Here is a 15,155-nt window from a genome sequence, read left to right as displayed (position 1 = left end):
TCGTCTGATTTTCCTAACCTGATTTTACCTTCACCCCTTCCAGTCATTTAGTTTCTCACTATAGTGTGTATGTGTTTTATGAGATACTGTACGGCCTTTGTTTGGAACAAGGAGAGATGGAAATAAATATGTATGTACATGTAGACATATTAAGTTCAATTAAAGGAGGCTTTTAGAAAGCTTCTAGATGAGTCTTTCTTAACTGGAACTCCTCATTACAGTGTAGAAAACAATACTTGAGAGGCCGATAAAATACTTTCTTGGCGTTCACAGGTGTAAGGCTCAGTAGGGCAATCGTTTGCAGGAGGCCGGGAAGGCCCGTGATAGGTGGAAATCGGCAAATCTCCTGAGGGAGAATTTTTAATCCTCAAGATGAAAGTCACCTGTACAGGAGCAAGTCAATTTTAGAGTTGCCAAATAACAAACAGAATGCCCAGTTAAATTTTAAGTTCAGATAAACAGCAAATACACTTTTAGGATATTTCCCAAATATTGCATGGGACATGCTCATACTAAAAATAATGAACTGTTTATCTGATATTCAAATTTAACTGCATCCTCTGTTCTTACTTGATAAATCTGGCAACCTTGACCACATGACTACTTCAAAGTTTCAAAACATCTCAGCTAAGATTTGTGGGTCTTTTATTGTCATGCCAGATGTGGAAAATCTTGTTAAGTACTAAATATTTTGCTTTTTTTTTTTCCTGAGGAAAAAAGACCATCGAGTGAGGCAACAACTTTAAATGAATTCTGAAAATAAGTTTAACTGGAGGTGTAAGTGGATAGTTAGGAAATAATAACCCTCAATAGAGATGGGACTGAAATGAGGGAAATTATTGGTGTGAAACCTGGGCGTAGCATAGGGTGCTACCCCTCTGTCAGTAGGAGCTCCAGAGTAGAATTTAGGCCAAAGAATCTTAACCTTTTCAAAAGTGAGGACCTCATGGGCGCCTGGGTGGTGCAGTTGGTTGAGTGACTGACTCTTGGTTTCGGCTCAGGTCATGGTCTCCGGGTCCTGAGACCGAGCCTCGAGTGGGGCTCTGCGCTCAGTGTGAAGTCTGCTTAAGACTCTCTCTCCGTCTCTCTCTGCTCCTGCCCCTGCCCCCCGGCTCTCTCTCTCAAATAAATAAATAAATCTTTAAAAGATAAGAAATAAATTTTTAAAAAACCGAGGACCTCTTTTTAATGAAAACATATGTCACATCCCCTTTGATGGTGTTTTTTTAGTATTAATATAATGAGGGAAAGATACTATAAAATGAGGAATGCTTTTACATGAATGCACATCATTAATCAAGACCTAAGCAAACAGCTTACTCGTACACGTATGTGTGAAACATTTGAAAACTATGCACAGTCTTCTGAGTCCCCCGAAAGGACGCTGTGTTCCCAAGTTGGAGAACAGATTTAGACTCTCTTCATGGGAAAAACCTCACGGTGCTTGGCAGGCCTAGCAAGTTAGACTGTGCTGTTACTCTCCATGTCCCTCAGACACCACTGCCACACACTAGGCCGCTAGGAGCGGCCGGGGCCTGTGGGGATTCCAAGGTCTTCCTCCCCCAGAGTTCTTACAGGCCTAGGATGCCGAGAAGAAAGGGAGTCATTGTCATTTGAGCTGCCACCCTGTGACAAGGAAGCCAGAAAGGGCCTCCAAAGTAAACTCCCCACGTGCATGTCTCTATAAACCCTCCTCTCTCGCTTGATTACTAAACATCCAGAGGGAGGACGATGAGAACCCCACTCCCTTCCATTAACCAGGTCTCCAGGCACGGTGCCACCATTTCCAGGCGGATCTCACCATACGGAGGAGCACATGCCTGGACCATGTGCGTTGGACTCAGAAGTCCAGCCTCACTTGAAAGCTTCTCACCAGATGTTACTAAGGACTACCTCGCAGGAGTGCGTGGGATCAAACGTGTGAGAAGCTTTTAAGAAGAGTGAAGCTGATACAAATGAAAGCAGTGTTGGTATTCTTAGCAAAGCCCAGTTCGTCAGATACAGAACACACACTTCCGGTGCCAGGGGTCCTGGGAGGGCAGACCCGGCAGGCCCTTGGGACACATGGGCAAGAGAGCGGCCGGGGCCGGGAGGGGCTGGGAGGCCTATGGGCAGCATCTGACTCTGCGGGTCACAGACTTCGTGTTCTCAGGACCTCCAGGGGCTTTTCTGCGGGTTCTAGCAATATTTCTATTAGATGTTAAACTGAGAAAAGTTTAAAAGATTTATTTATACGGAAGAATTAACCACGTGTTAACTTTATCTATTTTATGAAAAATAATGATTCCCCAAAACAAAAACGTACTTAGCAAGAGGAGTGGCATTGTTTTGTCATTTTTGCCCATTTTTTAACTATCTTGCTTAATAGAGACAGATTCTCATATCTGCCTCCGCATTCAATTTATTGGGATTTCACACATCGTGTAATCACTGGAAAATTCCACTGTATGCTCGTGAGTAAACGAGAGTAAGGTGAAATAACATCTGAGGATTATCGTAGAAATGGTTTTGACCTCACTGACCCCTGGAGTTCCCCAGACCGCCCTTGGAGAACTATTGATCTGACTTAATAAGAGCTTTCACATAAACTGATCCAACCGCACCTCACACGACAAGGTAATAAAATGACTTCTCTTCTCCCTATTACACAGTTGGGGAAACTGAGACTTGGAAAGAGAAGAAATTGGCCTCAGGCTGAATGATTAGGCTTCAAGCCCAGACGCTCTGGTAACGAATCAACGCAGTCCCAGCGACCTTCCATATTTCTATCGCCAATAGGAAGAGTCAAACCACTTTGTTTCCGAGTAGGGACAGATGCTCCTTCTTCAATCCTAGCTATATAAATCACATTAGCAAATGGATTAAATCTTTCAATTATCCCTGAAGGTGGAGAAAAGCAGATGCATTAAGGAGTTAGCAGTGGTTTTGCTGTTGCTTTTTCTGTCCCACAAGTCAGTCCTGAAATAAAATTTGCTTTCCATTTTCTTTCTGATTTCACTATACTGAACAATGACTTTTTTCACAAGGAATAATGAGAGAATCAGAAGACGGTTCACCTGATGATCTAAAACACCACAGACAGGTGGTTTAGGGTTTAGGACTAAGAGAAATTACTTTTATTTCATTTTACTTTTCAGTTGCTAACTCTGAAATTTGTCGCATTTTTAAATATCTGTTTTTCTACCCTCTTAGAGAAGCGGTCAGCAACTTTCTCACTGCCCTCAGTTTGCAAAGAAAGAGCAGGAATCAACAGCAAGTCCCTCATCCCGCAATCTCGGGGAATATCTGGGCCGCCCTCCGAATCGCACTCTCTCTGATGGACCAACCGGAACTCTTCCAGGCGGCTAATCTCGGTGACCTGGATGTCCTCCTCCGAGCTTTCAACTTGGATCCTTGAAGGAAAAGAAAACAATTAAAAATAGTAAATCCTTGTCTGTGTAATTGTACCGAGAAAGGCAAAACTATTTTATTACGAATTCAGAAAAAAAAAAAAAAAGAGGACAAACCAGACGTCCAAAAGGCCGTGGTGAGACAACACAAGGAAATTCCTACAGACAATGCCCAGACTGTTCAGAATCAAAAGCACAAAATGTTGTATATAGAGTCAAGGTTGGGCTCGAAAGCAGAACCGAGAGACGCAAAAACAAACCAAGATGAAAGAACAGTGTGAACACTCTTCACGGGCTGCACGTGTATGCAGAACAGGTCCTTTGGGGGGTTTGTCCCCCCTTGCAGCTGATACTCATCGAAGGACCTTGCTCATGGGACACGTGGAGAAAGAAAGCACTGCCTCTGATCAGGGAATTCTGACTGTTTCTGAACTACCCCCGCAACTCCCCCTTTTACAGCATAGTTCGGGCCAAGGTGCATGCACACATATTAACTCTCGCCTACAGAGGCATTGCTTAAACCTGTTCCAGTTGTAACTTTTACTGTAGCCCTTCGATCCCAGACAGGGAGCTTTGCTGGCAAAAGCAGTTTTTGCACTAGACATTTTTGCTGTTCCCAATCAAAACTTTTCTGGGACTGTATATATGCACTTTAATATCTTATGTATGCCTTGCTGGAGTTTTGTTTCGTTGCTCCAATTTTTAACTTAGCGGTGAAAAGACTTGAGAACTCGGCCTTGTTAGATCAATGGACCAAATAAAAATTCCTGAGAATAGTTTTTCATAGTGTAGAGTTTTGAAAGAGTTTTTCTCAAAGCAGGTATGACATACGGTGTAAATATGTCAAACACAGATCTTACTCACATGCTTTCTGGGACTGTATGAACTTAAGCAAAAGAAAATGTACCGTCCCGTCATGCATTCTCTGCAGGGAGGAATTTTGATGATAACGTGATTTCTATAGAGTTAACATTAACTTGCTTAAATGTCATATTTTACTTGCTTTCTAACTGCCCTGCACACCAATATTCCTTTTAAACCATTAATATCTTAAATAGTATTTCGTAAGAGTGATACCTTTTTTCCTAAAAAATTAAGTGTTTTCTTAGTTCCATAATAATCTGCACTGTTCACCTTTTTGCATTCTAAGTGATAGAATATCAATATTTTCTAGCTGAATCTCACTGAATGTCAGAGGTTTAATACGAAAGATGCATGCCCCTTTGGCTCTCATTTTGAATATTTATCAAGTATCAGGAATTTTCTGTTGGTGGTGGTTTTTATTTAATTGATTGCGTTCTGCTCAGTTCTTCACGGTATATTGTGCCCGTTGGGGCTTGGTGATTATTCGGAATGACATCATTTTTTAAAGAATTGGAAAAATTGTTTGCAAAATGCTAACCGAAATATAATATCACCAATGTCCAATTCTAGCAATTGGCCCTGGTAAGTGGTTCCATTCTTCTTTGTCTTTTCTCCTTCCTTCTTCCAGAACCTTCCCCAAAGCAATCTGATCCCAACTATTTCTTCACGTTCTTTGGTTAGCAGTAGCTGATCACTCTCATGATGGTACTTACCAAGCAAACAACATTTGAGTCAAGACAGTTTAATTGACCCAGGAGTTAGCTTCTCCTGGGGGGAAATGTGCAGGCAGAAATCGTCTCCTCGGGTAGGAAGGGGCCTTGAGGCAACAGAAAACCACAAGTCCTTGAGGTTTGCGTATTTTACAACAACAGAGTTTTATAAAGTTTATAAGGACAAAGATTTGAGGGCCCAACAGTGTGCCAAGCTTTCATCTTCATTGTTGAAGCTACTTGGGCAAAGGTGATGCCCCCAGCTGGGCAGCAGGAGGCAGAGACATTAAGGCTTTCACCGTTGGGCAGTAGTGACAAGCCAGTCTTCCTCTACTTCCCTCCAGTCTCAGAAGCAAACAAAGCTCAACAATGTTTTCAAGAATATTCTTTAGAATTTTAGAATCCTAGAGTTCAGTCTTGGGGCCAGTCTCCAAGTTGATGGCAGCTGCCTGCTTCCATAGTCCCGATAGACGGGCATCATTCTCTGCCTGGTCCTCCTCCCAGTTTCTATGCATTCACTGGCTGGCGAGCTGATTTGCATCCATCATAGTCCATTAGGAGCCTCTGAACACGGGATTCAAAGCAAATTTTACAGGTTTCTGTTTACAATGCCGTTCTATACTTTCAACAGTAACTGAATTTGCAATAGTAACAGGCTGTTTTCTTAGCATTGCTGGCGCTACATATATGACGTCAGTTAACAGTTTAAAACCTGACAGTAGGGTAAGTGCAGGATACTTTGATTTAATTTGATTGTTGCTAAGTGGTGGAAGATTTTGCAGCCCAAGTTTTATGTTGCTGTAGAATACAAAGTGATTTCAGAGGATGGTAGACAATTTTCCACTCCCATCATAATTTGATCATTTGCAGAACATTCAGTAGGACTTTCTCCAGTATATCTAGTGTCCATCGGAACCAAGATTTTCATAGTCCGTTGCCCGTCAGGAAATCCAAGACATTTTTCAACAATATTTTTAAATAAAATTAAGTAAAAACAGATACTAAGAAACAAGTGAAAGTTTATAGAAATCAGAGCACCACCAAAAATTAGTAAGATTATAGAACAGTCTTTATTGTATACATTTTTAAAGTGTACACACATTCTTTTAAGGCAGAACTGTTTTGGGTATCTTACCCTGGTGGTGTGAAATTGACAATTACTTTTTTCCATTTCAAAGGGCAAGGTGTTCTCATTCCTTTCTGTATGACTGAGTAAGCAAGCAAGGAGGCTACTGTTTTACTAGAATGGCCATTCAGTTGCTCAGATGTACTTTCAAGAACGATTTCACTAGTAGACTGGATGACAATGCAGAGAAAGCCGGTGATCATTGCTGAATTTCAAAATATGTTACAGCTCTGTCTAGTGGGCTATTTCCATGTGGGGCTCTGCCTTAACAGTGGGAGGAGATAGAGGGATAAGGAAGAGAAGGAGTAAAGCATCCCCTTACTGGGCCAATCATACTGAGTCATCATTCCCCTTGCTTTCTCCTAAGATCGTTCCCCATGATTCCTGGAAAGAAAGGCAGATCTTGTCCACCAGGTAACTTCAACAGTAAACTAGGAGCTGTGCTTTTTCAGCCAATCTGCATTTCAACTGGAATGGCAAATTAGTGATACTTAACCGGTTTGGAATGTCCAGGACACTCTTTCAGAGTTTTATACCACTCTTCTTCTTTACTGTAAAGAGAACTATTATGTTGAATCTTGGGTCCATGTCTAGATACTCAAACTAGGTAAATCTTTCTAGCATATTCTTGCTATACAAGCAAGACTTGAACCCAACTATAACTAGTCCCACATATAATAGGAGCTCCTAAACTCTGTCCCATAACCTTTATCCATGAGTTCTTTGGGAACAGAGAGAAAACAAGGTGGTCATTTTGTGTCCCTTCCTCATTTGCCCCTGAATCAGTTCCACAAGACTGGACTGCACTTTAAGTTAGTTGTTGCTGTTGTTTTATACCTTGAAATGATTCTAAAAGCATTCTAGAAACAGGGTATTCTGAAGGCTTAATTCGTATGCCATCTTTTTGAGGCCTCACATTTTAGAAATTATTAAACATGCACACACATGATTTCAACTTTGTAAAATAATTTCAAACTCATTCCCTTTCCAGGTTTTACTGCACAGTTTCCCTGTCATCTCGGTATTTATAGAACTGGTTGAAATTAAACTGTTTTGAACTAAGAAGTAGATATATATATTTTTTTAAAGAGTGTTCATAGATGAACTCTGGCATAAGGTTTGTAAAAAGGCAATTTTTAAAAAAATAAAACATATAACCTCAGGTAAAAAATAACGCATGCATTAGTACTTGCAAATCTGACTACTCAAATATTAACCAAAGCATGCAAGATAAACTTCACTGAATGTAAACTTACCCAGTGCATGATTAAGTCTCATAGGTTAGCTTATTTTTCCTTGCTTCTGAACAAGGAAGCATTTTCATGAACTTTGTGTTAAAGTTTTACTATTTGCTTTTAGTATCTTACCCTCGAGATTGTTTTCGTGCTATCACACTGAACTTTACAGATACTCACACGTCTGGCATATGCAGTGTTGCGGCCAGTGCCAAATGAATCTACTGAGAAATCCAGGTACTTATCTAAACGATTTTTAAAAAAACCAGTTGAGGCACAGCAGACCCAAAACTCCAGCAAAGTCCGTGTGTCTGAACGCTACTAAACCACATTGCGTTGATGCCTCCGCACCGTTTTGGGTTCTAAATTCTGAATAGTGCATTTCAAATATTTTCCAAAATTCAGGAATGAGTTAGAAATATTGACATTCTAAAAAAGGAGGGGAGGTTGGGGTCATATCAGGCACATGAAAACCATCATAAAGCAAAGTGGACATGGAGACTTAACTTCCACAAATGTGACCTAGTGTGTGGGGTGTCACACCATTGTCCTCAGCATGGCCCTATTTGTATGAGAAATCAGTGAGCTATGTCTAAAAACACTGAAATTCAGGGATGATGAGGTGGTTTCATGGTCACTCAGAACCAACTTGGAAGTCCTCTCACTGCTTTTCTCTGTAACCCTTGCTTTATGAAAAAATACGGGCAAGGAGACCAGAAATGGAGGGAGCAAAACTCAGTGAGACAAAGTGGGGGGGGGTCTTCTGTTACTAACAGCTTTGTCACCATTTCTTATACTCCCAAAACACAGACATAGAAGCTCAAAGACAGGAATCCTCAAACACGCAGCAAAGACTCTTGTGTGGAGGCATTAAAAGTTAAGAGAAGAAAACCCAGAAGATTAAAGTGTGAGGTTTAACAAACTCTCATGGGGTATTTTGCCTTGAGTAAGGTTTCCACTACCGGCAACGTCTGCAGAAATGCCAAAACAACACACTCTGGAGACCAGTGCCCCAATCCCAGAACTGTTTTCTCAGGACCTTCTCTACAAGAGAAAACCAACTTGCAATGAGCAGTGGGGTAGCAAAACCCTGCCAGGCTCACTGGGACAGTTTTCGAAAGCTGCATTCAAAACAACATTAAGATGAAAAAAGGAACAGCAGGCAGTTCATTGTTCAACAATAAAATACGTGTGTTTTTTTTCTTCTTCGAATTTCTTGGAGAGGGGAAGTGGTATGACCCCCCACCAAAAAATGGTAAGAGATCCACATACACACTCAACTAGGTAGTTTGGCATTTTCACTGAGAGATATAAAAATTTTGCATGGACACCATTAAAGAATTGTGCAATGTGAGAAATGTTCATGTTTGAATATGTTGCCAGTAGCTAAAGGAAATAAAGCAAACCTAAATTTTTACCAACGTCCTTTCAATTTCCCCCATATCACCTCACTCAAACCCTCTTCAACTTTCATTACCCAGATTTGTTTACATTGGTTGGAAAAAAAAAAAAACCTGATTAATTTAATAAACTTTTTACAAACTATAACAAGCATTTATTAACTATTTAGAAAAGACGTTTCTATATATTTTGTATATCTATGAATATTGCATATCTAGTCTAAAGATACTGAGACAAATTCTTCTGTGATGCTTCTTTATGCTCAATAATGTTTAAAATCTTGGGACTTCATTTTTAAGCTGAAATAGATAACAAACACAAAATTTAACTTAAAATGTTTACATTGAGTTTTACAATTAAAACCAACCCAAATTAAGTGACCTATAGTAAATTAATGGCAATAGGGTGGGGGTGTAAAAGTTACGGGCATACTATGTGATAATGTATCCATGTATTTAGTGAAATATTATGTATCATAGCACAGCTCTGTTGGATATTAAGGCTTCATCTTAGTATTTCCCTGCATTGCTCTTTGAAATAAAACTACTACCATAAAAATAACCTCTTATCATATTGATGTGTTTAATTTACTCCTTTGGCTTATAATTTGCAAAGTACCAAGATTAAGGTAGTATTTTTGTACTATTATTGGAAGCATGCCTTCCCTTTTTCACATTACTAAACTGTATTTATATTTGTGCAATTTTAAACTATGTTTTCAAATAAACTTTGTCTGTGGCTTCAAGGTCTTTTGAGAAATCTTTCGAAATGGGATTTGGGGATCAGAACTGCTTCAAATCAAATATAATCCAATTTGTACTACTGGTTTAAAAAAAGTCTTTTATTGAACATCACCACATATGATTTTGCATGAATTATCTGGGAATTAAGAATGCATTTTTAGATATAAAACCAAACTTTAAAATCTTCCTCCTTTGTCAATTTTTTAAAAGTAAAATATTATTTAACCTGAAATTGGATTTTGTGATTTTTCTTTTTAGAATAAAAGTATTAAAATGTATTTCAGTTTTAGGATCTTGGTTTTTTTTTTTCTTTTCTTTCTTTTTTTTTAAATCAGTGAATAAATATTTGAGGTTCAACTATGTGCAGGTACTGTTCTGATATAGGATAGTGATAAGTAAATCAAATCAGGCTTGCCCTTGATGAGCTTAGATTTCTGTGAGGGATCAACAAATACTTGAACAAGTAAGAATGTCATGTGCCAAAAAATGATAGAAGAACAAGGCATATAAGGTACCATGAGAGAGACGCTGGCTCCTTTATCTATAGATGGTCAGGAAAGGTTTCTCCTAGGTGACGTTTGGGCCGAGCTGTGGACAAGAAACCAACCAAGCGGAGCTGGGAACGAGGGTTCTTGGCAGAGCCAGCGGCTAGCGCAAGACGCCGGGGCAGGAAGGGGCTTGGTGTGTGTTCAGGGAGAGAGGAGTCCACGGAGGCAGGGGCTGGGAGCTGCGGAGACGGAGAGGCGCCCTGGCAAAGCGGGAGACTGTCGGTGGCCTTCGTAGAGCACATGCAGGGTGGATTTGCCCCCAGCAGAGGAGGGATGCCACGGAAACAGAAGCGTCTGTTTCCAAGATGTTTCCTAACGAAGGCCTCGAGCGGTCGGACTGGGGACGCAGGGAGCAGGCCTGGAGGAAGAGAGCTACGCAGGGCGACTGAGCACCGCCTCCGCCCTCTTCACCGTCCGCTCTCGGGGTCAGCCCCGCGGAGCCCTGGTGCAAGTTCAGTTTCTCCTCCATAAAAATCAAGCTGTACGTCTTTCCTCCCCGCTTCACTATTGCTCCGCCCACTGGTGAATTGTGGCTCCTCTCCCCACCTCTCGCATACCGCAGACCTTTTTCAGGTCTCTTACCCCTTTGTGAGAATCGTATTAATTTCCTCAAACAGCTGCTTCACGCCCCGTGTGTACCTAAAAGCAGCCCAAAGTTTGAATCGTTCTTTACATTTCTTTACAAAGCTTCTTACGATAATGCCTCACCTGTCCGGTACTTTAGGGCTCGCAAGGACATATGCATTTTCTCCCCCTTATTTCTACCTCATAATAAATAATGCTGCCTGGTGGGGTGCCTGGGTGGCACAGCGGTTGAGCGTCTGCCTTCGGCTCAGGGCGTGATCCCAGAGTTATGGGATCGAGCCCCACATCAGGCTCCTCCGGTATGAGCCTGCTTCTTCCTCTCCCACTCCTCCTGCTTGTGTTCCCTCTCTCGCTGGCTGTCTCTATCTCTGTCAAATAAATAAATAAAATCTTTAAAAAAATAATAATTAATAAATAAATAAATAAATAAATAAATAAATAAATAATGCTGCCTGGTAATCATCTTAATGAGTCAGCACTTTGGGAACGGACAGTTAATTTTAGTATTTTGCTCTATGGAACTAAACCCTTTGATTCTCAGCAGGCCCTCTGCTTGGGCTTAGAAGGGTGGAGACCAGTACCGCCTTTCAGCCCACGTTCCTTGAAAGGGAAAAAGAAAGGAACCTAACATTCACTGAAGCCTACCGTATCCCTAGACCACTGTTTCTACAATGCCACTTTAACCCGCAGGGGCACTCTGGTCCTCTGCCTTTACCCCACTAATAACATATCTAGTCCCTAATTAATATTACTGCAAATGATGACCATAAGAGCAAAACCTGTGCCAGGTGGGGAAAAAAATTAATGTCTTACAGATTAAAAACTGACTAAAGATCACATCTACTACTAAAAACTGCAGAAACTAGCCCAGGAAAAAGTAGGCTTGAGATAAATTACCACGACGATGGCTAAGAGTGCTCATAGTAAAATTTGCTATTGGTTTAAAAAATGACAAAGAACAAAATCTTGACAAAATTTAGATTTGCAAACTTTGACTTGGTAAAGGGGGAACCCAGTAGAAATTACGGCTGCAAAAGGGAACCTGCAAGAGCAAAAGTTATAATAGGGAAAATCGGATGAGGACCAAAAGCTGAGGACTCAGACTGTCCTCAGAAAATTTACAGAACTGATACCGATTAAACAAATTTCATTAAAATAGAAAGGAAAATGTAAAAGCCTAGAGAGTTTGACTAGGCCACTATTTCACACTTTCTCCTTTCTCCTCAAACCTCCCATCTCCTCAGTCCGTGCTGGGGATCGCCCTTCTTACTTTCCTGAGCAAATTAAAACAGGTAGGACAGAACCCTCAAAGTCTCCGCGCTCCATCTCCTCACAGCCACGTCTGCACGTCCATCTCTGCCTTCCCCCTGGGCCCACAGATGGGCTCCCCAGCCCCTGCCAAAAGTCGGCTCCCACTGAGCACCAGAATCCTTCACCTTTTCCTGCTCAAGGGCCAGCACACAGCGACTCTCACCTTTCTGCCCTACATCCTCAGTCTTGTGCCTCCTATGTGACCATGTTATTTCTCATATTTAAAAACAAAACCCTCTCTTGATCCCACCCCACTTCTTGTCAGCCACCACCACTTCTTTGCTTCCTTTTGCAGCAAAATTCTCCAAAGAGTTGTTTGCATTCATCTTCTGCAACTCCTGTCCTCCCGAGCTGTCTCCACGGAGATCACTGTGGCCTCCAAGTTGACCATTCTTGCAGTCAACTCATCTGACTTAACCCATGACAGGTATTTGACAGTTGATAACTTTGGCCTCTTTAAGACACCTTCGTACTTGGCTTCCACTTCCAGGCACTGTTCGCTTCATTTTTGCCCACCTTGGTGTTCACTCCTCTCAGTCTCCTTTCTGGCTCATCTTCTCCTTGACTTCTTATATTGAGAGACTCAGTCCCTGGACCAATTCTATTTCCTGTCGCCCTCCACTGGTGATTAGACCCAGTCCCTGGTTTAAAGGCCATCTAGCTAAACAACTCCCAATTTTATATCTTCAGTTCAGACTTCTCTCTCAAAATCCAGCTTCCCACTCAACATCAACCATGGAGGTCTAATAGGCATTTTAAACTCCACACATCCCCAACTGGACTTGTGATCTTTCCCCGTCACCACCCTCCAATCCCACCAAGCCTTCCTTATCTTTGTTGATTGCAACTACATTCTTCAGTTGCTCAGAGCAAAAGCCTTGAGGTCTTGCTTAGCTGCTCTCACTCCCTCACATGCCACGTCCTGCCCATCAGGAAATCCGCTGGCTTTACTTTCACACGTATCCAGACTCTGACCATCCTTGCTGCCTCCGCTGCTACCACGCCGTCCATGTGAGCCATCATCCTACCCGACCTTGCGTGCCACAGTAGCCCCTACTTTTATACTTGCCCTGCTATCATCTAATCTAGACAAAAACCATCTTCCTGGAACTTTGGTCAGATCAGATCATTGCTCTGCTCAAGACCCTGTAATGACTCCTGATAGCGCTCTAGAGTCAAGCCCTTTCAGTGGCCTCCTGGCTCAGGCAATCTGGCCTCTCTCCAAACTCCTTTCCCACTGCTCTCCCCCTCATTCCCTTCTCTCAAACCACACTGGTCCCCTTGCTGCTTCTCTGACATGAAGGATATGCTCCCCCACCCTGGATTCTCTGCTCCAGTGAGTCCTGTGCCAAGCATATCTTTCCCCCAAATATCCCTTTAGATGACTCCTCCACCTCCTCCAAGTCTTGGTTCAAATCTCACCTCCAAACGATGCCTTCAACGATACCCTATTTAGTACCGCAATCTGCACCTCCCACCCCCCTTCTGCTGTTCCTTTTTTCCATAGCACGTAATACCTTTTAACATATTACATAAGCTACTTATTTCTTGTTTAGTGTCTGGCTCTCCCTGCCAGAAAATAAACTCAACAAGGGCAAAGAGTCATGGCTACTTTGTACTGATACATTCTAAGAAAGACAATGCCTGGCATATAGATGTTTAGTATTTATCGAATGATGAATCGTGCTATATAGATTAACAAAATAAACTGGCTTAATGAAATTATCTCTAGAAAAATGCTTTGGGAAAAAAAAGTCATCAATGTTAGTATAATTCTGATTCTTTAAAAAAATTTTTTTTCTAGACTAAAACAAACAGTCAAAACCTCCATAGGGTCAAAGTGCTGTGGGGTTAATATAGTGACATAAACTAGCACAGTCAAAATATCCTGCGCCAGCATTCTGTTAGGTGTTTTACACAGCTCCTCTCCTGTTGTATCATGCCCACTGCACAGATGCCAAGACTATGTTTCAGGATATTAAGAGCTTAACAAAGTCACATAGTTAGTCTGGGCTGGAAACAGGATTTGAGGTCAAGTCTCTATGTCTCCACTCTTGCCATTTTATCACTCTGCCCCCCTACCTCACCGAAAGCCTTTTCCTAGTACATTCTTAAATACTTGGTTGCATGAGGATGAGAATAACTCACTGTTTCCTATTAAATTTCCCCACTACAAATGATTTGTTGCTGACCCTATTGGAAAAGCAGGAGCTCAGGCTGAAACAGTGCGTACACACACTGGTAAACCCTTCCACTGGGCATAATGGGGCACAGCCAGTGAGTGTGAGCAGCAGCTGACTTGCAAACATCGTCCTAAAAACTTCACAACCCTTGAGTCATAGGAAATCCCCACCCCATCATTTCCTTCTTCTCTTCTCACCAAAACAATATGGCGCAATGCTGATGCTGGTCATCTTACCTGGATTTTTAAAAATATATAGGTTGATTCTTTAAAAAATTTTTAAGTATTGAGTGGACATGTTGTAAATAGTAATAAGTCTACCCTATATGGTAAGCAAAATAATGCCTCCTCCAGGATGTCCACACCCTAATCCCCAAAACCTGTGAATATGTAAACCTCCATGGCAAAAAAACAACATTGCGGATGTAATTAATTTGAGGATCCTGAAATGGGAAGATTATTCTTGACTATCTGGGTGGGCCCAATGTAACCAAAAGAGTCCTTATAAGAGGGAGCAGGAGAGCCAGTCAGAGAGTCTATGACAATGGAAGCAGACAATAAGGAATGCCCATGTTGTTAGGCCACAAGCCAAGGAATGAGAGTAGCTTCTAGAAGCTGGAAAAGGCAAGGAATGAATTCCCACAGCTTTCTCGCCACCACCTAGGTTTTATCTCTGTAAGACCCGTTTTCAGACTTCTCACCTAATAAATGTGCTCTTCAGAGCACTCAGTTTATGGTCATGTTACAGCAGCAACAGGAAACTCATACACCCTGCAAACACAGGGCCACAGAAATGCTGGAATCCCTTGGTGCAACCAGCATTGAGTGGTCTTGCACCTGCGTCATGGAAGCTACCAGCAGACTGAGAGTCACGGAACCACAGAAGAGTCCCAACCAACTCCAATATTCGACTTGATATCCGGTAGAGAAAGTCGAACAGACATCAGACTCTTCCCCGCCACGGCCCTTCCTTCCCCCACAAAAGTAGCATCTTGCACCACTGCTGACATTCCACTACTGGTGGGAATGAGGCGGCCTTGGTGCCCACACAAAGAAACCCT

At 41.9% G+C, this 15,155-nt stretch overlaps 1 protein-coding gene across 1 annotated transcript in view; it reads left to right on the top strand.

The window, feature by feature from the left end:
• The window catches only part of PEX5L (peroxisomal biogenesis factor 5 like), a 162,404-nt gene extending 152,934 nt beyond the window's left edge, over positions 1-9,470 (top strand). Inside the window, exon 15 of the mRNA XM_045788711.2 lies at positions 3,193-9,470. Coding sequence (XP_045644667.2) covers positions 3,193-3,397 — 205 coding nt within the window. The 3' untranslated portion in view covers positions 3,398-9,470. The remainder of the gene's footprint in view (positions 1-3,192) is intronic.
• The last annotated feature ends 5,685 nt before the right edge of the window (positions 9,471-15,155 follow it).

The sequence above is a fragment of the Ursus americanus genome, chromosome 4 (assembly GCF_024610735.1).
Source record: "Ursus americanus isolate L20-20 chromosome 4, mUrsAme1.1.p, whole genome shotgun sequence".
Lineage (NCBI taxonomy): Eukaryota > Metazoa > Chordata > Mammalia > Carnivora > Ursidae > Ursus > Ursus americanus.
Note: the sequence above shows the minus strand (reverse complement) of the source record. Positions and strands in the feature narration are given on the sequence as shown.